The sequence below is a fragment of the Pimephales promelas genome, chromosome 17, assembly GCF_988280905.1.
Source record: "Pimephales promelas chromosome 17, fPimPro1.hap1.1, whole genome shotgun sequence".
In the NCBI taxonomy this organism is placed as follows: Eukaryota; Metazoa; Chordata; class Actinopteri; order Cypriniformes; family Leuciscidae; genus Pimephales; species Pimephales promelas.
In genome coordinates this window covers 6552174-6573036 of record NC_142785.1, presented here as the reverse complement: position 1 = coordinate 6573036, position 20863 = coordinate 6552174, and the positions used below count along the sequence as shown (strand labels likewise).

General features: G+C 37.0%; 1 protein-coding gene across 1 annotated transcript in view; it reads right to left on the bottom strand.

The window, feature by feature from the left end:
- Positions 1 to 4703: 4703 nt before the first annotated feature.
- snx29 (sorting nexin 29) overlaps positions 4704 to 20863 on the bottom strand; it is a 192729-nt gene continuing 176569 nt past the window's right edge. Inside the window, exons 20-21 of the mRNA XM_039685322.2 lie at positions 14626 to 14765; positions 4704 to 5812 (exon numbers count right to left, since the gene is read on the bottom strand). Coding sequence (XP_039541256.2) covers positions 5692 to 5812; positions 14626 to 14765 — 261 coding nt within the window. The 3' untranslated portion in view covers positions 4704 to 5691. The remainder of the gene's footprint in view (positions 5813 to 14625; positions 14766 to 20863) is intronic.

Here is a 20863-nt window from a genome sequence, read left to right as displayed (position 1 = left end):
TCGAATCCATTCAGCCGATTTTCTGATATTTAGAAGAATATCAGTCACCAGACAGTTTCTGGTCTCATTGACTTCCATAGTAGGAAAAAAATATACTATGGAAGTCAATGAGACCAGAAACTGTTACTGATATTCTTCTAAATATCAAAAAATCGGCTGAATGGATTCGAAAGCGGTATAACCCAACTGTTTAACTCTGGGGGAGTTGTGAAATGAGCCTATTTCCAAAAAAAGTGGAGTATCCCTTTAACCCCTAGTTGCTCCAGAGGCGTGCGACCTCTAACATATATAGCCATTGTAAGTCCCTTTGGATGAAAGCGTCAGCTAAATGAACAAATGTAAATGTATCAGCTCTGTAGCGAAGTAAACACAAGTTAATAATAAAATGAACAGAAATGGTCACACTTTACTTGAAGGGGTGTGCATAAGACTGACATGACACCTTCATAATCATCATGACATGACATATGTTATGAATATGAAGGAAGTTTTATGCATGTTTATGGCAACTGTCTTTAAGTGTCACTCGCTCATTTATGACATTTTTAAAGCAAATATGAAATCGTTTGAGATGTCTTTGTTATGACACCTTGACATAAACCAATACATCATAACCTGTCAGAGTCTTGTCACGACAGCTTGACATTGCTAAGACGACACAACCTGTCATAAACATGACATAGCAGATTAATTATCAAACTTAAGAAACCACTTAGCTTTATTGGTTAACATTACATTAAACTGTCAGGTGGTTGGTGTTGACATTGGCTGTCATGAAGCCATTATAACTTTTTAATGACAAATTGTGTACCAATTGTGTAAAACAGTGTACCACTGTAGTTGAGGTCACGAAAAATATTCATGACAGTTATAATGGCCTCATTACAGCAAATGTCAAAACCAAACACACGGCAGTTTAACTTAACCCTCAGGTGCTCTTCGGTCATTTCTGACCGAAAAAATTTATGTTTTGAAATGTTAAAAATCACAGCTTCATCGGAATGTTACGAAACTTGGTGACTTTTATTCCATTGGGTATGTGAACACACAAAAAAATTGAGGTCATGATCCGAGCATGCTAAGTGGTCGTAAAAAAAATAGTCACACTTGTGCTCTTCGGTCAAAAATGACCGACCATAGGGAATGAATGGGAAATTGACAAAAACACAAAAACTTTGAGAATTTTTGTGTGTACAATCTACAAATCGGCCACGATGCAGAAAAAAAGTGCTCAGCATTGAAGGGGAGACACTCTAAAACATCAAGAGTGCAAAACAGACATACCCACCCCTACACACACACACACACACACACACACACACACTTTTATACACAAAAACACCAATAAATTGTGATTAAAAAATCTGTTTTGAATTTCTAAAAAATCACTGCTTCATCAGAAAATTACGAAACTTTGTGACTTTTATGGCAACATGTATGTGAACACACAAAAAAATTGAGGTCATGATTCGAGCACTTTAAGTGGTCGTAAAAAAATGAGATACACTTCTGCTCTTCTGTCAAACATGACCGACCATAGGAAATGAATGGGAAATTGACAAAAACAACAATCTACAACTTCAAACTACAATTTGCAATCTACAAATTGGCCATGATGCAGAAAAAAGTGCTCAACAATGAAGGGGTGACACTCTAAAACATCAAGATTGTGATATTGACACTCACCCACACTCAAAAACAGACGCACACACGCACAAATAAACACACACCTATATATTTGTTACGGTTCAGTGACACAAATAGACATGCTCATTAAATATTATTTTACATAAAGTGTTATAATTGAATGAATTGCATTGTTTTTTTTGTTTGTTTTTTGTAAAAATTCAGAATAAAAAAAAATGTGTATAAAATTTGCTTCCTAGCATTCTCTTTCTAACACAATGTTTAGGTTTGACTGTAATCATAATGCAAAAACTAACACTTTAAATCACTATTTAAAAAAAAAATCTAAAACTTGATAAGAAATAGTCTTTGAGATTGTTTAAATATATGTTGAAATCCACCTATATCAAAAAAAATAAGTAAACGTGTCCATGAACAGCTGGGGAATTCACATGCCTCTCCATAGAGAACTGTACATTTCATCTAGTGGTTACAACATGGTTCTACGCTTTCTCTCCATACTCTTACCAGATGGCGCTAATCTGCCTTCAAAAATTTTTTTTTGGAAGGCCTAGTCTCTATTTTAACCTAAAATACTGCTTAAAAAAATAAAATAAAAAATGTATATATATAAAAAAAGTTTGTATTATTTTCAATGGCAAAAATGGACCATAAATATTGCATAAATATTAATAAGTAACATCAAATTGGCTGCAAATACAAAATTAAAAAGAAAAAAATATAACTGAACAAAAATAAATTGCATTGGTTTTACTGGGATGGAGAAAGTTTCATTTTTAGGTGTCCGGTCACTTTTGACCGGGAAGATAACAAGTGTGACTCCGAAACGAAGGCTAGTGATTACACCATGATTCTACGCTTTTTCTCTATAGTGTAACTAGATGGTGCTAATTTTCTTCAAAAAAAATTTTTTTTCTGAAGGCCAAGACTCTATAGTATACTAAAATACTGCATTCATAATTTTTTTAAAAAAATTATATATATTTAGAAAAATATATATACTTTTCCATGGCAAAAATAAACCATAAATATTGCATAAATATTAATAAATTCAATCAAACTGTCTCAAAATACTAAATTAAAAAGAATAAATATTATAGAACAAAAATAAATTGCATTGGTTTTACTGGGATGGAGAAAGTTTCATTTTTAGGTGTCCGGTCACTTTTGACCGGGAAGATAACAAGTGTGACTCCGAAACGAAGAGCACCTGAGGGTTAATTTAATGTCAAGTTGTCATGACAAAGACTCTGACAGGTTATGATGTATTGGTTTATGTCAAGATTTCATAACAAAGACATCTTAAACAATGTCATATTTGCATTCAAAATGTCCTTATTGAGCGAAAGACACTTAATGACAGTTGTCATAAACATGCATAAACCCTAATTATTGCATAACCCATAAACCCTAACATGCATAACCCATATTCAAGATCATGTTATATGGTTATGAAGGTGTCTTGTCAGTCTTATGCACACCCCTTCAAGTAAAGTGCTACCAAAGAAATATCTGATCATCCTCCATAATGTGGTCACACTGTGCCAGTAAACTCTTGCAATACCAAGGCAACGACTGACGCATTTGTTACGCGTCCGTTGTCACAGCCCCACTGTGGAAAATGATCCAGTGGTCGGATCGGCATGGAATGGAACGGTTAAGAAACAAGAACGGTTCAGCCTGACGGTGGAAAAGTGACTAAAGATGTTGATCCAGGAGTGTGTTGTATCCTGGCTAGTCGTATAACCAAAAAGGTTCCTAATCAAAGGTCCAATTACACAAACGTGTGTGTTCTCTAGTAGTTTTATATGTTGGTTTTAAGACTGTCCTGGATTACATGACACCGTTTTCAACTACAAATTGAAAACTACTTATGCGTTTTGGCCGTTCACTTACGTTTTGGGGGCCTGAAAATGCAAACTTTTGAAAACGAGATTTAAAGTGCACGTTTTCGAAAACGATAACGTTATTTTCTCTGTGTAAACTACAAAAAACGTGAATTTGTGAAAACTGTGACGTCATGCACATGCGTATTATCTATAGGCACTTAGTGTTTAACAAAGTGACACTTCCAACTACAGGCCTGGCCTGAATTACACAGCATTTGTAGTCGTGTTGTCGTTCCAGTACATTGTTGTCATGTACACATACCCGTAAAATCCAGATTTTGCTGGATAGTGACAACATGCCCCACTTTTAGGCAGAGGTTCTGAACCAAAGTGCCGGGATCTATTAAAAGGCTCCTTCCCAGGAGCTTCAATAAGTAACAATTTAAATGTAGCTATCTTAACATGATCATGTTCAAAATATAGTTCAGAAATAGCCTATTTATGGCTGGAAATTACATAACAAAGATTACATTACATAACAAAGCTCTTCCACAATTATTCAAACTCTTTCACAATAAGCAATGGCAAATCCTTAATTTTTCAAATCCACTGGGATTTAGGACCACTTTTGCAATAAAAATTCCCTATGCTGTTCAAAGTTCCCTTTAAAGTTCGAACTGAACATGTTCACTCCCTTCGATGGTGGAATAACCAGTGAAGTCCACTTCACAGTCCACTTGCGCTCGAATTGAACGCACCATTGGTCTTTCTTGCACCTATTTTTGTATATTGAATTGTAATTAGTCATTTCTTTCCTGCATGATGACAGCAAAAGCAACTATGATGCAGCATTTCATTAACATAGCCAAAGCATAAAACCTCACTTAAAACCTATAGCACTATTATTTTGCTGTATTGCAAGCACAATTTTCAGTTACAGAAACGGAAACTTAGGTGACCGAAAGTACCAACAAACCTATATGACCTATTTTTATATAACCCATTTCTTTCTTAGTAACCTGGAGGTGTTGTCAAATTTTAATTTTAGTTTTGAGTCAGGTTACCATGGCAACGCAGGTCACAAGCTCAAATTCAACCAGTGTTGGCAACTTTATATTTATTTATTTTTTACTTTGAGCATTTAAAACACTTATTAGCCCAAACTGGAGCAAACAGAGCCGTGTCACCACGAGTTACCTTACACATTTGGAACAAAACAAAACAAAATTGTGTGTGTTGGTACTTGTCTTTATTCATATATTCATTAAGCTGCAAAAACAGCTGCTTCCTGTCACATCTGGGACAGAAACATACTCTGTTTAAGAAAAAACATCATATACAGTTGCTTACTAGTACAAAAGGTTGCAAACAGGCACATATGCAAAGCACACACATGATTTGCTACTGTGGCAATTCTACATCACATTCAGTTTGATAGTGGACTATTCATTTAAACACATCATGGTTCCTGTCTATAAACCCCATATAACATTACAATAAATACTATTTATTATTAACGATTTCCAATCATCATTGTGCTCGTAATTAAAATACGGTGAACTGGTCCGCTCATTCATTCAGTGGAGGTTCCCCTGCTACGAAATTCTCTTCTGTTCAGTTCACACAATGCGATACGCACCGACTTCTGTGTAACAGTACTCCCGAGGTCATACAGGATAATGGCAGCCTGGGAAATTTCAAATGAAAGGTTTTCTGGGACAGACAACAGGGGCTAGACGTACCCGTATAACACTTCATCGTATTTTTGACGCTCACCAGATACTCCATCTAAGAAGTGATCGTTTTGTATATGTATTATAAGTGCAGACATAATACAATTACATTAACTTTGTGCCTCATACATAGCAGAGCATGGTAACAAAACCTATATAAAAATAAAAAATTAAAATGAGTCCCATGTGTCGCAGTCAAATCATATTAAGATGTGCAAATAATTTCCAGACGATCACACAATTCTCATCGCGGCCTCATAAAAGTTTCACGTCACTGCAGTTAGTCAAAAAATGGCATCCTGACTTTTCCCAAAAACATCGTCTGTGATAAATCACTAGGCACAATAGTAACTACTGAACGCTCTTCCGCATTTGATTTCGTTCATCGTGCCAGCTAGTTTCCGGCAGTGGCGGTATGTACATCCATAATAGAAGAAAAGGTCCCGGGCTCAGTACATCCATACTGATGAGTTCTATGGAGGTTAAAGGTCACCGCTTTGGGGTTCAGGGTTCCGGGAATCCCGGCCCGAGCTGCGGCCTAGTCTGGGGAAGCGACTGGATCGGGCAGTTTTGGCTCCACTCTCATTGGCCGTCGGGCTGTCCCTGTTAGAGAACAAACGCAAACATGGGTGAACCCCCAGGCCACTTTGCTCTTTCTTCTCCTGCCTGACTCATTTGAGTTGTAATATCTTTGGAAAACCGATAGCTCCCACCAGGCACCTAAATGCTTAAACGGAGCAGAGGAAACCACGGCTCAGACATGTCCTCTGTGCATTTACTCTGTGTGACTAAACGCTCCTGCTTGTCAGAGTCCCCGCTGAAGGTAAATAAACAATGAAACAAGCTCCTCGCGATTACGTCGTTTCCTTATATCCTCACGGGGCGCGCACTGACATCACCGGTAACTCAAGGCTAACAAACTGAAATTGAAAGATGCCTGCGAGTTGAGCCTACTGAGGCTGAGTGTGTGTGTCAGAGACAGTGTGTGAGTCCTGAGGGAGGGCTATATAGACATCAGCTGGAGTTGATGGTTAGACACTATACATTACCCAGCTGAGGCTCACCGTACAGAGAAAACCCCAGCTTGGAAACCATGACAACTATGTCACTCATGAGCTGGAGGAGCCAGTGACGATCCCGCTCCCAAACTACATAAATATAAATCAATGTACATAAAGTAATGGTACTGTACATACTGTACTGTATACCTCTGCTTGCTAAAAACAAGACAAATACTACAAATAAAGTAGAGATATTACAGATCAATGATTAAAAATAATTCATGATAGAATAATGCAATTAAATACAAGATAAAAGTTATTTTTTTGGTAACACTTTAGAATATGGTTCCTTCGTTAATGAATAACTACACAAGAACCAATGAGAAACAAAATATTAACAATCTAGTAACTGTTATTATATGTTAGCAATAAGGTACGAGAGGCTGTGCTGTATTGTGAATAAATAACGCTTTGCGTCTTGCCTAACAACGCCCTTCAGCTGTTACTTTTTCACGATACAGGACTTGCCTCGAGTACCTTATTGCTTTTTTAAAACGGTTGCCTCACAATATTTAAGTAAAAAACAATGAATTAGTGCAACGTTCTTGAAGTAAAATCACTAAAAGTCTTCCTTCCGCGAGAAAAAAATAGTCCCTGAGCGTGAACAGCAACAATGTGTAAAATGCATGAAAGCTCAAATAAAAACAACATAGAACCGCAGTGTTGCGCACCGATCAATAGAACCGTTGGGTGAAGCGGTTATAGCCGTGTTTTATCGTGAATAAAGCACAGCTCTTGACCAATCAGAATCAAGGATTCGAACTAACCGTTTTATAATAACTAATAAGAAAGACTGATTAACGAACTAGAAAGTAATAGCGCACTGATGAAAAGTTGTAATCAATAACTACTACTTTTTTATGCTTCCCAGAGAACTACTGAAAAAGTTTATTAACAATCTAGTTAACTAAACTACTATTAACTAAAAATAAACTCTGATTTACGAATTAGTAAGTGGTACGTCATAATTCTATGGGATTTACTAATTATTTGGATTCGTATTATAAAGTGAAGATCATGGGAACTTGTGTTAATGACTCAAGTGTTAATACATGATCTAGTCATGATTTGAGCAACCAAACACTAAAGTCATTTCAAGCATTTGAGATTTTTGGTGAACTTTAGTAAACTTTTAGAAAATTTCTTTAGAAGTATGTAGTAACACTTGAGTCATTACTAGTTAGTTCCCATGATCTTCACTTTATTATACAGATCCAAATAATTTGTAATTCCCATAGAAGTATGGAGTACCACTTTCATCTGTGCACTATTACTTACTAATTCGTACTAATTCGTTAATCAGAGTTTTTTTTAGTTAATAGTAGTTACTAGATATTAACAAACTTATTTCAGTAGTTCTCTGGGAAGCATTAAAAAAATAATAGTTATGGATTAGTTAATTAATAGTGAACTGTTGTGAGTGAGTTATAACAATCACTGTTGTTACTGAGTGATTGTAAATATTGTGTTACTTATTGGTTCTTGTGTAGTTATTCATTAACGAAGGAACCGTATTCTAAAGTGTTACCGTTTGTTTTATAATAACCCAATTAAAATTGAAACATTATTAGTGGATACCTAATTGGAACTTCATTCTGAATCTTGACTAAATTGTAGGAATAATGTATTTTTGTCGGCCAAATCCCAGAAACCAGTTTCATCGTTCTGAAGTCAATGTTTTTTGGGGTTAAATGCCTGAAATAAGGTATGTGGTTAAAATAAGCTTAATTCTACAAGAAAGTACAGCAGTATTACCTCCTTGTGATTCTTTTAAAGAACACCTTAACAGCCATGTATAAGGTTTTTAATTGCACTTGCAACTATTCTAACTCAAAAGTTTTCTGTGGCATACAGTCATTCGTTTATAGCCCACGTTTAGCTTTTTTACTTCTGGTGATTGTATTTAGGCTTTAAACTTCATGAAAGTTCATTTGTGAAGATTATCATGATGAACATAGTGAGAATCAAACTTTTGATGAACACAAAGTATATATATATATACTGTATATATATATATATATATATATATATATATATATATATATATTATATATTATATATATATTATAGAAATCCAAAAGACTATGGAAAAATCCTATTTTAGATTTTGTTGAGGGAACCAGGGTGATGCTAACTTTCAGGTTGACCTCCAAAAATACAATCACTGCAGCACTCTACAGGGAAGGAGACTTTTTTTCTATTTTATTTCTATATAATCTCATTTCTCATTTTGACGGTGCAAACAGTGAGCAGGAAAGCGGGTGGGAAAGCAGATTCTTGGAAAAAACACTTTTGGAAGTGCCAGGTGGAATGAAGGGCGACTGCAATGTTGTGAGACTGTCATAGATGAACGACAGAGGAGTGGTGTGCTTGTCAGAGTCGTGCTCCTGTATCACCAGGGTGCGAACTACCATAGTCCATATAGTCCATAGTCCCATAGAAACCATAGTCCGCTAGGGAGAGCTCAGCTTAAAGACATGGGCTCCCCTGAAAACGTGATACGTGACATTTTGGTGGGTCTCAAAAAATAAACATTGACAACCTTTTATTTTGACGTGCAATTTCAATGTTGTATAATGTGATAATCATAGATTATTACAGGTATGTGTAAAATAGTAAAATATCATTCATTCATGCATGAAGGCGATTTAAACCTAATTCACTTCAATAAAGATAACTATCATTGCTATTCTTGTCATGAGCATCAATGCGGATAGCGCTGCGGTGCAAAATCATGTTTAGAAACTACATGTTAACTCAAAGATTTGTGGAAAAAATATAAACGTTGGAGGCCACTGATCTGCGTGCGAAGTCCTTAAAATCCATTCTCTGTTAAGGTAAAGCATGTTATTCCCAATTATCTGTTGTGGCTGGGTTGTTATAGGTCTGCGTGACTCTCCATGTAGGCCTAATTGAACGGAGGAATTATGGTATTCTTCAGAGGCCTGACGAGTAATTTAGCCTTTGTTCAAGTGAACTCAAATTGACAGCTAATTTATAGACTATTTATGGGTGGCTATCTGCTGTTTGACTCATCAATCTGTGTCGATAAAGTATACTAGGGTAAAAAGTGCTGTATAAAGTGTGCATACTCTTGTAGCTGTTACGTATCTTTGGAAGTCAACCTCCTCCCAACAACCACAACAAGTGGGCTCCCCTAAAGGACACGTTAAAGTTCAAACACTGTGTATCACGTATGTCAGGATCCAGCCCTGAAATAACATTCATGTTTTTTTGTTTTGTGTGTGTGTTTGTGGGCAGAACTCAAGGCAAATGTATCATAAACCTGGCTCTTGCGGGATGGAAAGGCTGTGACTGCATCCAATCAAATTCGTACAGTGACAGTGTGTTTTTATGTGTGTAAAGTAAATGCCAGATATTTTAGGAGTATAGAGCCACATCGAAGAGCAAATAAACGCTTTTGTCCAACTGAATGCACCAACATTTGAAAGAAAACGTGTGTGGATTTCCAATACATTTCCAACCAAGTCAAAACAACAGAAACCATAGTCTGCTTAAACACAATCAACTGTATGTCTGCCAACCTGGAGATTAAACATTAAGTGTGGAATGAAAAAGAAAGATTATATTTTTGAAATATTAATATTTACTGTTTAATACAATAAAATAACCCAATTTGATAAATCCATAGAAAAATCCACATACTTTCCCCCCTGTAAACCAGTTATTTGCTCTGTGCTGTGGTTGGATAATTGGGTAACACTTTACAATAAGGTTTCATTTGTTAAAATGAGTCAATGTAACTAACATGAACAAAGCATTTGTTACTGTATTTGTTAATCTCTGTTAACGTTAATTTATAAAAACTCAGTTGTTCAATGTTTGTTCATGTTAGTCCACAGTGCATTACCTAATTTTAAAACATTGATTTTAATAATGTATTAGTAAATGTTGAGATTAATATTAACAAAGATTAATAAATGCTTTAGAGGTGCAGTTACCGATAATTATAAAATATTTGACACTCACATTACACAAGCATAAAAAACATGGACACAGTGACAGTGACAGTCACTTTCTATCCCACAAGGTATCAGTTATGACCAATTTATGCAAAAAATCTATGGTTCACATACAGTACTTTTCCTGGATCGTCTTAAAGTGGAGGAAAACAGTAAATTTACTTTACTGTTCTCAAAGAGGACCAAAAACAACAGTTAAAAAAAGCATGTTCTGAATACATATAACGAAAAGTGTTTGAGAGGTTTCAAAGGAAATGAAATTTGAACAGTAAACCAGAAGTGTGGTTATGCAACACACATCATACCATGATCGGCTTCTCCTCTGCTATATTGCTGCTGTCAGATCGACATAGGGCTGAGAGAGAAAAGAAGAGAGCTGGACGAGGGGAAAGAAAAAAAAAATACGGGAAAAGTGAAGTGCTGAGCAGCTTTCAATCAAACTTGAGCAGCAGGGAAGAAGCTAGAAGCAGGTAAGCGGGGTGTTGCAATGCCCCCCCACCAGTAAATCTATCCATCTCTCCATCCACAGCTCAACATACACACACACACTCAAAAATGGGTCCTTCCAGCTGAAGCCTGATCTGCAGCCTAAACAGAAGCCTGAAAGAGCCTCCTAATGTTACATAACCTCTAAGAACAGAGATTCAGCTCTTCCTTATCCTTCTATCCCTTTCATCCCTGCTGGAGAGGCTTCTTGTTGTGGATAGGTGCATCATTTCTATGAAGCGAATTTTGAAACGGGTCAACCACATTGAAACGGACGTGGCCAATCAAGTCAACCTGCTCCCTTAGATTTTTGAGCCCAGTGGATTTTGAATAATACAAAACAATAACATTTTTCCAAAGGAATAAAGGTAACGCTTCCTTTTACAGTACAGTACTTACAGTGTACTTACCTAGAAAGTACAGGCTAATATAAGGTAAGTACATGGAACAGGGGTAGGTTCAGGGTTAGTACTAGTTATTACCCAGTAATTGTAGTTACTAAAATAAGTACATACACTGTAAAAAAATGATTTTTTGGTGAAGTAAATACTAGCGAAAAAAAGTAGTAAGTAAAAAAGTAAAAGTAAATTCCATATCAGTACTTAATTCAAGCGAGTATAAATGAAAGTGTAAATATCAACTCAATAAAATTACTCAACTTTTCTGATACTGGGGTTCCCATCATGCACTGGACCTTGAATAATCAATGAGGCTCATTTTTCACTGGTTTTATCATTGATTTTTGTTGTCAGTATTAGTAAATTGCCATTTTGTGACATTTCGAGTAAATTTTTTGCTCAAAATGACACATTCAAACACAAAAACGACTCATCAAATGTTACCGCCATTGTGTATTGCCTACCAAGTATTGAGGTGTTTGCATTCACATGAGGCTTAATGTTAATGTCTCAAGATGATCTAAGTAAAGCACATACTATAAATGATAAAATTCAAGATTCTTGTTTTAGTGAAATGTAATACAAAGGCAAAGGAAATCGGTACTAATCAACCTTTTACAAGCCGAGTTAAAATTACTTATTTTTTGTAACGTTTACTTAATTCCATATTCCAAGTAAATTTAACTTAAAGATTTCTAATTAAAGCTACTGATAAATATGTTTAGGTTTTTACTTGGCAAATCTTTGTAAATTTACTAGCATTTTCTGAGTGAGATCGTTTAGCAAGGTTTTTTCAAGTAAATCCTACTCCAAATTTTTTACAGTGTAGTATTTACATGGGAAACTGGACTGTAAAAGGAAGTGTTACCGGAATAAATGACATTTTAAAATTGATTAAAAAGGAAAAGTTATTTTTAAAAGTGTTTGACAATATTAGTGTTTCACTGTATTTTTTTTTTTTTTTTGGTGAGCATAAGAGACTTTCAAAAACATTGGGAAAAAATATCAATCATCTATTTTATACCCCGGTCTACCTGTATCCTAAACGAAGACGAACTAGTAGACCAAGTCTCACACTTACTTTAAGAGATACCAAGTGGTTAAAAAGTGTTTTTGTCTTTGTTCATGTCTAATCTCACCGACATCACCAAGTGAGTCAAAGACCGTCACTAGAGCTCCATCAAAACCAAAATGACAACTGGCTGAGACCACCTTTGCTGGAGGTTTTTTGAAGCAGCCCTGCTCAGTAAAGATCTATAGACCTCAAGTGTCTTCCATTTCAAAGCTGAATTCTCTCAAAGTCTGAAAACGCTTTTTGTTCTACAGAAACCTTCTCGCAAGCACGTCTTTTAAAAGACCTTTGTCATCCTATACTCAAAACTGACAGTGACAGTCAGGAGATGCCAGGGACGGGCACACAAGAGCTGTTTTAACATGAAAGGATTCCCTGGTTGGCAGCGCACGCTCACTATAACCTCTGTGCGACAGCCTTTTGCTGTCTGTTTGCCAGGAGTCGGCTTTATTGGCTCGGATATGTATTCGTCAATGTGTTCAAATTGCTGTGAGCATCTATTCCAGGTCTGAGAGCAGCTTCCAGAGGACAAGAACAGAATTGTTAATCACATAAACCACACTGGCAAATGCATCGAGAATAAACACAGTTGTTAGACGGCGCATGTTCAGAAACACAAGCAATTAATGTGTGAACAGTGCACTCCATTTACTGTATACAAAAGTAATACACATAGAGAATGGACTCAAGGACTCTGGGAGCCCCTATATGAGGACTATTGAGACTAAATGGGATGTTAATCATACAGTACATGACATCCAACTCTCTCTCTCTCTCTCTCTCTCGCTACCTAAAAAAGCAGCTGGACTCATCTGTCCTTAGTACTCAAATTATCTCCAGTCATGCCAAGCAAAGAGCCATTATCTTCTCACAATGTGCCAAGGGTCTGTTTTAATTAAATCCGATTTGATGTGAGGGTAAAATAGTTTTTTTTTTTATTATTAATTTCCTGTTTGTAATCACGTCACACTGCCAGAGCCAGCGCTTACAATAAACCATTGAGATCCAGCGTGTGAAAGGAAGTCTGACCTGATAAATCAATGAGCCAATCGGAACAGAAAACTGGCTGGTAAAATGCAGGATGTCAGCGGAGTGTAAGCAGATCAAACTTCCTGTTAAAGAGCAGCTGTGAGATGATGGTTTTTGATGCATTTGCTCTGTGTATAGTGGGCAGTGTGGGGAAAAAAACACGGGATCTATTCACTAGCCATTGTAATCTAGCTTAAACAGGTGCTGAAAAAGTCTCATAGGTATTTAAATGAAGTCATTTGCATTCTATTCAGCACAAACACACCTGTGCATGGAAATATGGTTTTAGGAAGTTTGTAAAAGTCAGTGCATAATTAACGCTGTGCTGTTATCGCCCACGGAAAGCAGGCTGTAAATGGGGTTTATTAAAAAGCGATTTTTTGTGTGCTTTTTCTGCTCATAATGACAGCAGTAATTCATCAAATGATGATCAAATATTGGAGGAGAGCATTATAATGGGGCCTATATCTAGACACTGTGTAGCCAAGTGTATTTTCTGCATTTTAAAAAGCCAATCACAATGGAGCCATACCGGCAGTCATACTGTAGCAATGGTTCTCAAGAAAATTCCAAAAGGGCCTCAAAATGACCTAAAGTTATTTAAAATAAGGCAACAAGCATTAAAATAAGCTGAAAAAAACTAAAATGAAAGATATTTCTTATTTTAATTTACCCCCTAAGCAAGGGGTCCTGTATTTATGAGGTTCAAAAGTGTGATCTTCAAACTCCACGGGCATTTCTTTTCATAATGAATATCCATTTTTCTAGTCACGCCAAGCTCTGAAATATTTTACTGGGGAGAAACTGTGATTATAAAATATTCATTTAAAAAATCCTCATCTTTTTACAGTAAATCATGTAAATTCACTAGTTAAAAAGAGTGGGAATCTTGAACATTCACCAACATTCAGATCTTCAAACTTCTGAAATCATTACATTTAAGTCACAGAAACAAGGAGTTTCAGTGTCTGAGTCTGGCTTTTGAATATTGCTGTGGACAATGGGAGGCCTTGGAGTCAAAAAGATAAAGAACTACTTTACTAAAGTATACCAAATTGCATCTTCTACAATCTAATATTCAGAAGCAACCCACGAGATTGTAAATTCGGCATGCATATAGCATTCAATAAAAACTTTATGGCCTTTTTTGCTTAATTCCTTTAGTAAATCAAGTGCAGCACGACAGACGGCGCGCATGAATCAGTGACATTTCTTTATTTAGCATGCATACATGGAATTTGAAAGTTTGATTGTCGTGCCTTACTTGAGTGACAACTCAAAATGGCATGTATCTTTCATGGAGTGTCATATAGAGTTCATAGAGCTGAATTACATACAGTTCATGGTTACTTCATGTGGATTATTGTGTTAGTGTGTGTGTACTCACTGGCAGAAAGGCAGTAAATGCAGTAAGGTCTCCTTTGTGGGCTGGGCAGTGAATTCAGGCAGTGTCTGGATCAGTTTATTCATCACCATACGCAGATACGACTGCAGCTGTTTCCTCCTCTCCTCTACAAACTTGGCATCCTGCAAATTCAAACACATACACACACTATGTAAAGTACTTGATTATAATTTTAACTGTAGTGTGTTATTTGATCATTACAAATGTGTAATTAAATGGGAGATCAAATGAAGTGTGAACGTAAAGATAAAAAAGGATGTGTCAGATGCTAGTCTTAAAGTAACAGGAGCCTAATAAACCTGCTGCTGTCTGTAATTAAAGGAGCATTTCACCCCTTTGAAAGTAGATAATGTATGTAGTCGAAATGTAAAATAATTTTTGAATTTGGTGCCCTCTTGATCGAGAAAAGACATTTGTATGAAAGACTACAACTCCCACAATGCACAGCTCCGCAAGCCACACCTACTAATCCAGAACTGCGCGCACATCAGAGAAATCACTCTTCCGTCTACTAGGCTAACGTTAGCTGTCACCAGATTTTGAAGTTCATTTCACACAAAATTTCTAGTTAGTTGCCTGTGGCGAGCAGGACGAGGGTGAATGGGCGAGGGGTGTGAGAGGACAGCGCGAGTGATTATGAAAGACACTCACACACCGGTCTCGCATCTCATGTTGCACGGAGGAGCGGATCATACACATAGTTATCATAAAAGAGGAGTGACGACGCCTGATTTTATGTTGTGTTTTGTTTATGTTGTGTGTAACGTTACATCAGTCGTCAATGAGGGGCTGCTGGCTTATACTTTCGTTTTGTAGTTGTTCATTTTACTATTAAAATGTTTAAATGTTCGCCGGTTCCGGTTTTTAAAACCGTCATTTTTATTTTTTATTTTCTACGTCATAATAAGCAGGAAGTAAAAGACTTAAATCCTTATTCCTAACATCTCAGGGGAAAATAAAGGAAAAAACCATGACCATTCAAAAATATGACTGGGTTTCTAAAGATACAAAGCAAAGCCAATCAAAGAACAAAAGAAATGACTGAATAACTTTTGTACCTTTAAATAAGGATTCATCTATATTCAATTTAGAATTTATGCAGTGAATACTGTGCTTTGTTTAGTAAATGCACAGATTATTACAAGAAATTATTACATTTCTGTATATTTACCAGAAAATCTTAAAGCACAATTTTCAAGGTTAAATGGGCCAAAATCTATGAAAACGGCTACTCTTAAAGAGACAGTAGCCAATAATTATGTCTGTCAGTAAAGTTAATCAAAGAACAAAGGTACAATAACACAGAAAATTAATCACTGCTCTTGAGCAAAGAACTTTTGCAGGTTTGATAAGGATTAGTCTATATTTAATCTATAATGAATACCTTGCAGACTGTTTGATAACTTAATTCACTTTCTATATATTGTCCTGTTAGTCAGGTAGGAAGGGCACAGGTAAATACGACATTAATTAAGGTTTATGTGAGGATTGTTTAAAGTTCACCTAAATTTTAAGCTATATACTTTGAAGCCTAATAAATGTTTTAAAAAGTATAGCTTTCAATTACACTTTAATGTTCAATGCCTATAATTAATTTAAAATTGGTGTGGGGGGGGGGGGGCATTAAACAAGTATTTAAAATATACTGTCATTATGTTGTCTCTACATAAAAGTTGTGTTTTTATTTGTGATTAATCATGATTAATCACAGAAAAAATTGTGATTAATCGAGTTGATTTCTTTAATTGATTGACAGCACTAATAAAAAATATAAAAAAGATTCATGTTTAATTAATATTTTTATAATATAAATATTTTGATAAATATATATATATATAAATATATATATATATTTATAAATATAATATTTTGATAATTTAGTTACATTTTTTTTAATCTAATCGACTGACAGCACTAATAAAAAAATGAACATTCTGTTAAATTTCTCCTGTGTTCCTTCATATGATTATGATTCATCCATGACAATATCCCTTTAAAAGTCTGTTTCATCAGGACCTGCATTGACTTTCCAGCATGAAAACATCAGCATTGCGACTGTACCCAGCATATCAAGCTGATGGATAACCAGATCAAAGACAGTGCTGTGGTGGCGGTGACATCAAAAGCAAATGAGATAGAACAAGGGACAGCGGGAGAGAGATTGAAATGTTATTAATGTCCCCTATATGACTGATTAATTGGCCCTGATGGCCCTGATTCTTCAGTTCTTGCATCTTTGCACGTGTGTGCACATGTGTGACATCAGTCATGTCTCACGTGCTGAGGGGAAGCTGACTCTGAATGCTCTGGCATCACCCACTCCATTAGAGGGGCAATGGCTCAATCACCCAACAATAATACAGAGCGTTAGAACGTGTGTGTTTGTGTGCCATCTAAGCCACTGTCACCGCACATTTTAGCATTAGTGTGTCATCAGGGCATGAAGGTCTAATAGTGATCCATCTCCAACAGGCATGAAGAGCATAAAAGTTGATTATGATATGGGATATGTGGAGGAGATCACTGCTGTCAGATTAGCTTACCCATGAGGGCTGCGCCTGCCAGGGCTAATTTAATGCTCCGGCCCACGTCATCTCAGAACTCTCTTTAAAGGTGAGAACCATGACATCAAGTACAAATCTACGCTCTTTGTGCACTTTACAACAATAACATCAAGTGATATTCACTATAAAGTACATCAGGGGGTCTTCAAAGTTTATCGGGCCAATGACCCCTTAGAGGGGACGGAGACAAAGCAGGGACCGCCTGTTTCACAGTGTGTTAGAAGTTGCATTTTAAGCCTAACCTAAATAAAACATGCATACAGTGCCATATACACTGTGTGCAAAATTTATATTTTTGAGGTTTCATTTTATTACTGAACTACTACTGTGCTCTCAGCCAATCCAACATCTTAATAAACCTCAATCCTGAATATTTAAGGAAGCAAAAGTGAGGTTTTGGCTTTCTTAGGAGAATATCGGTGTGCACAATTATTGGGCAACTCTTATGGCGCTTTTCCACTGCATAGTACGTAGGGATGCAACGGTACACGGTAAAATCCCGGACCGTTCGGTCAGCCCTGCACGGGACAATCTAACCTCGTGTCCCGCGGGACTTCGGTTCTGCCATAGAGTTCGTGCTGATCCTTTAACCGTATTTTCCGCACTATAAAAGGCGCACTTAAAAAAATCTTCTCAAAAAACAACAGTGTGCCTTATATTAGATCCATATCATATATGGATTAAATTCGCCCGCGAACTCGCGCTCGTGTCCAGCTTATGCCCGCTTTGTCACACGGCCAGTTCAACCTCGTATAAATCAGGTTATGTGTGTCGCTCACGAGCGCTCACTCTAACAGACACACGAACAGACCGGCGCTGCTCGCGCGTCATAGATGTTCATAAAGCGCTCCTCGTTCACACGGGTCGTCTCATTCAAAACAGCCAACTGTTGTTAGTGAGCCACCGCACATTGAATAATATGAGTCAGGCTGCGAATGTAAGTTACGTGCCCGCCCCAGCGCGCTCACGCTTACTAAATAAACGCCTCACCTCCGGCTCCACGTAGCCTACTCTCTACATTCCCAGCACATAGTGGATGCATAACGCAAACCCAGTCAAATGTTTGACTGCAGTATATTTTTGCACAAGAATCTCTCAAAAGTGGATTAGTAACATTGCACTTTGTATCCTGAATGCAGTATTTTTTTTATTATATTATTTTGCTCTGCTCTTTTTATTTCACATTGATCACTTCATTTACCAGTTATCAAGGTTTGGAATTGGGATCCACTTGAATATTTTAAAGTGTGCTCGTTTACATTTTGTATATCATAAGTGGTATTTGAAGAGGTTGTATTGCTTAGTGTTGTTCAGTACAGACTAGAGTGTTGATTTATTCCATACACATTGATGTTCTTCCTACTGTGACATTCTGTTTATGCTCATAAGAAAAATAAAACATATTTTTGGGATGAAATAGCAGTCTCTTTCTGCACAAAACATGTACCGAAACCGAACCGAGACCGTGGCCCAAAAACCGAGGTACGGACCGTACCGTGGGCTATCTGTACCGTTGCACCCCTAATAGTACGGTACGGTTCGGCTCAGTACGCTTCGACTCGGCGTGGAACAGTTCGGATCGCTTTGCGTTTCCACTGCAGTAGTACCCCTTCAAAGTGTGTGGGGCTGACCGTTATTTGCGCGCACCTCTACTGCCATGACATCATCTTAAAAGCGCCACATTTTCAAACCCACAACACAGGAACAATGGAGACTATCGAGGGGATGGTGTTCCTGATTCTCGGTATGTGGTTGTTTTTAACTGCTAGACGGAAAAAATGTGTTTAAAATGAAGCTGATGGCAGCAAAACAAAAATACTGCTAAAAAAGTGTCTCGTGTCGCAAATCCAATGACGCTGGTAGTGACTATTCTGTCTGACCAATCAGTGATCCGTCACATTTAAGTACCGGTACGGTACGCTTGGAACCTCAACAGACCAGGTACCATTTAAAGCGACCAGAAGCGAACCGTACTGTACCGTACCATGCAGTGGAAAAGCACCACAAGTGAGCCGTACCGAACCGAACCGTACCGTACTATGCAGTGGAAAAGCGCCATTAGTGTGTAGAATTATTATGCAGCAAAATGAAAAATGTACTTCGATGCATGCGATGGACTTCTTGAAAGATTCAGACTTTTTCCTGTACCAGAAAGTATCTTCTGAAAACTTGGCAGTAGGTTTGGGAGTCCTTTTTGAGTCCATCTTCAACCTGAAAAGGTCCAAGTAGCTCATCTTTAATAATACCAGCCCATACCATTACCCCACCTCCACCTTGCTGTCGAAGTGGAGCTCTGTGCCCATTACTGATCCAGCCAGGGGCCCATCCATCCGGTCCTTCAAGAGTCACTCATCTCATCAGTCCATAAATCCTTTGAAAAATCTGTTCAGATATTTCCTAGCCCAGTCTTGACTTTTCAACTGTTTCATGTTCAGTGGTGGTCGGATTTCACTCTTCCTTACCTTGGCCATGTCTCTGAGCACTGATTGAACACTTGTCCTTCTGGGCTCTCCAGGTAGGTTGCAGTTCTGGTATATGACAGGACTGAAGGATAATGGGTTCCTGGTAGCTTCACGTTTGATTCTTCTCAAATCTTTGGAAGTTCATTTGCGTTTTGTTTTTTTTCTCAACATGTTTCTTGCAACTCTGTTGAGTATTTGCTACAAAACGTTTGATGGTTCTGTGACCACGCCCCAATATCTTCTCCATCCCTCTGAAATACTTTTTTTTTTTTTTTTTATAATTTTTTACTTTTTTGGCCCATTTTGTCTGAGGAAAAGAAGCTGCCTAATAATTATGCACACCTTGATATTATAGGGTGTTGATCTCCTGAGGCCAAACCCTCCCTCATTACACAAAAGCACATCACATGCAATGCTAAAATCCAATAAGCATTCAAGTTTATACAGCTTGGAGTTAGAAAAAAATGCATAAAAATGATGATATGGTCAAAATACTCACTTGCCTAATAATTCTGCACAGTATATATGTACAGTATTTGCATACTTAATTTTCACAGTCACATTCCATCCATACATCCATCCATCCAAACATCCATCAATCCATCCATCCATACATACATCGTATAAGTATACATATACAAAATATAAATGCATAAACATTTATAAAAACTGCAACAACTTAAGGCTGGTATGATTTGGTAAGTCTCTTATGATAAAGGGCTCCATTTGAACAAATCTAATCAATGTAATACAGGTTTTTCTCTATCTAATATACCATATAACATATCTAATCATATATCTAATATGGCAAATCAACTTTTTCAACATCCTTTGATTAATATACGAAGAGTTCAGTTGCAAAAGCCTCTAAGTGCCATTTGAAATTTTCTTCTAGAATGATCATTTTTATCAAGCTTGTATATTTAAAGGTCCCAAGTTATGCCCCTTTTCACAAAAAGTGAAATAAGTCTCTGATGTCCCCAGAATGTGTATGTGAAGTTTCAGCTCAAAATACCCAACAGATATTTTTTTTACAGCATGTTTAAATAGTCATTTTTTGGGGCTCAGTAAACACGCTGTTTTAGTGTGTGCCCTTTAAATGCAAATAAGCTGCTGCTGCCGGCACAGGGGGCGGAGCTTCATGAGCTCGTGCTCAGTCTCTCAGGACAATTTCATCTCACGGAATGATGATAA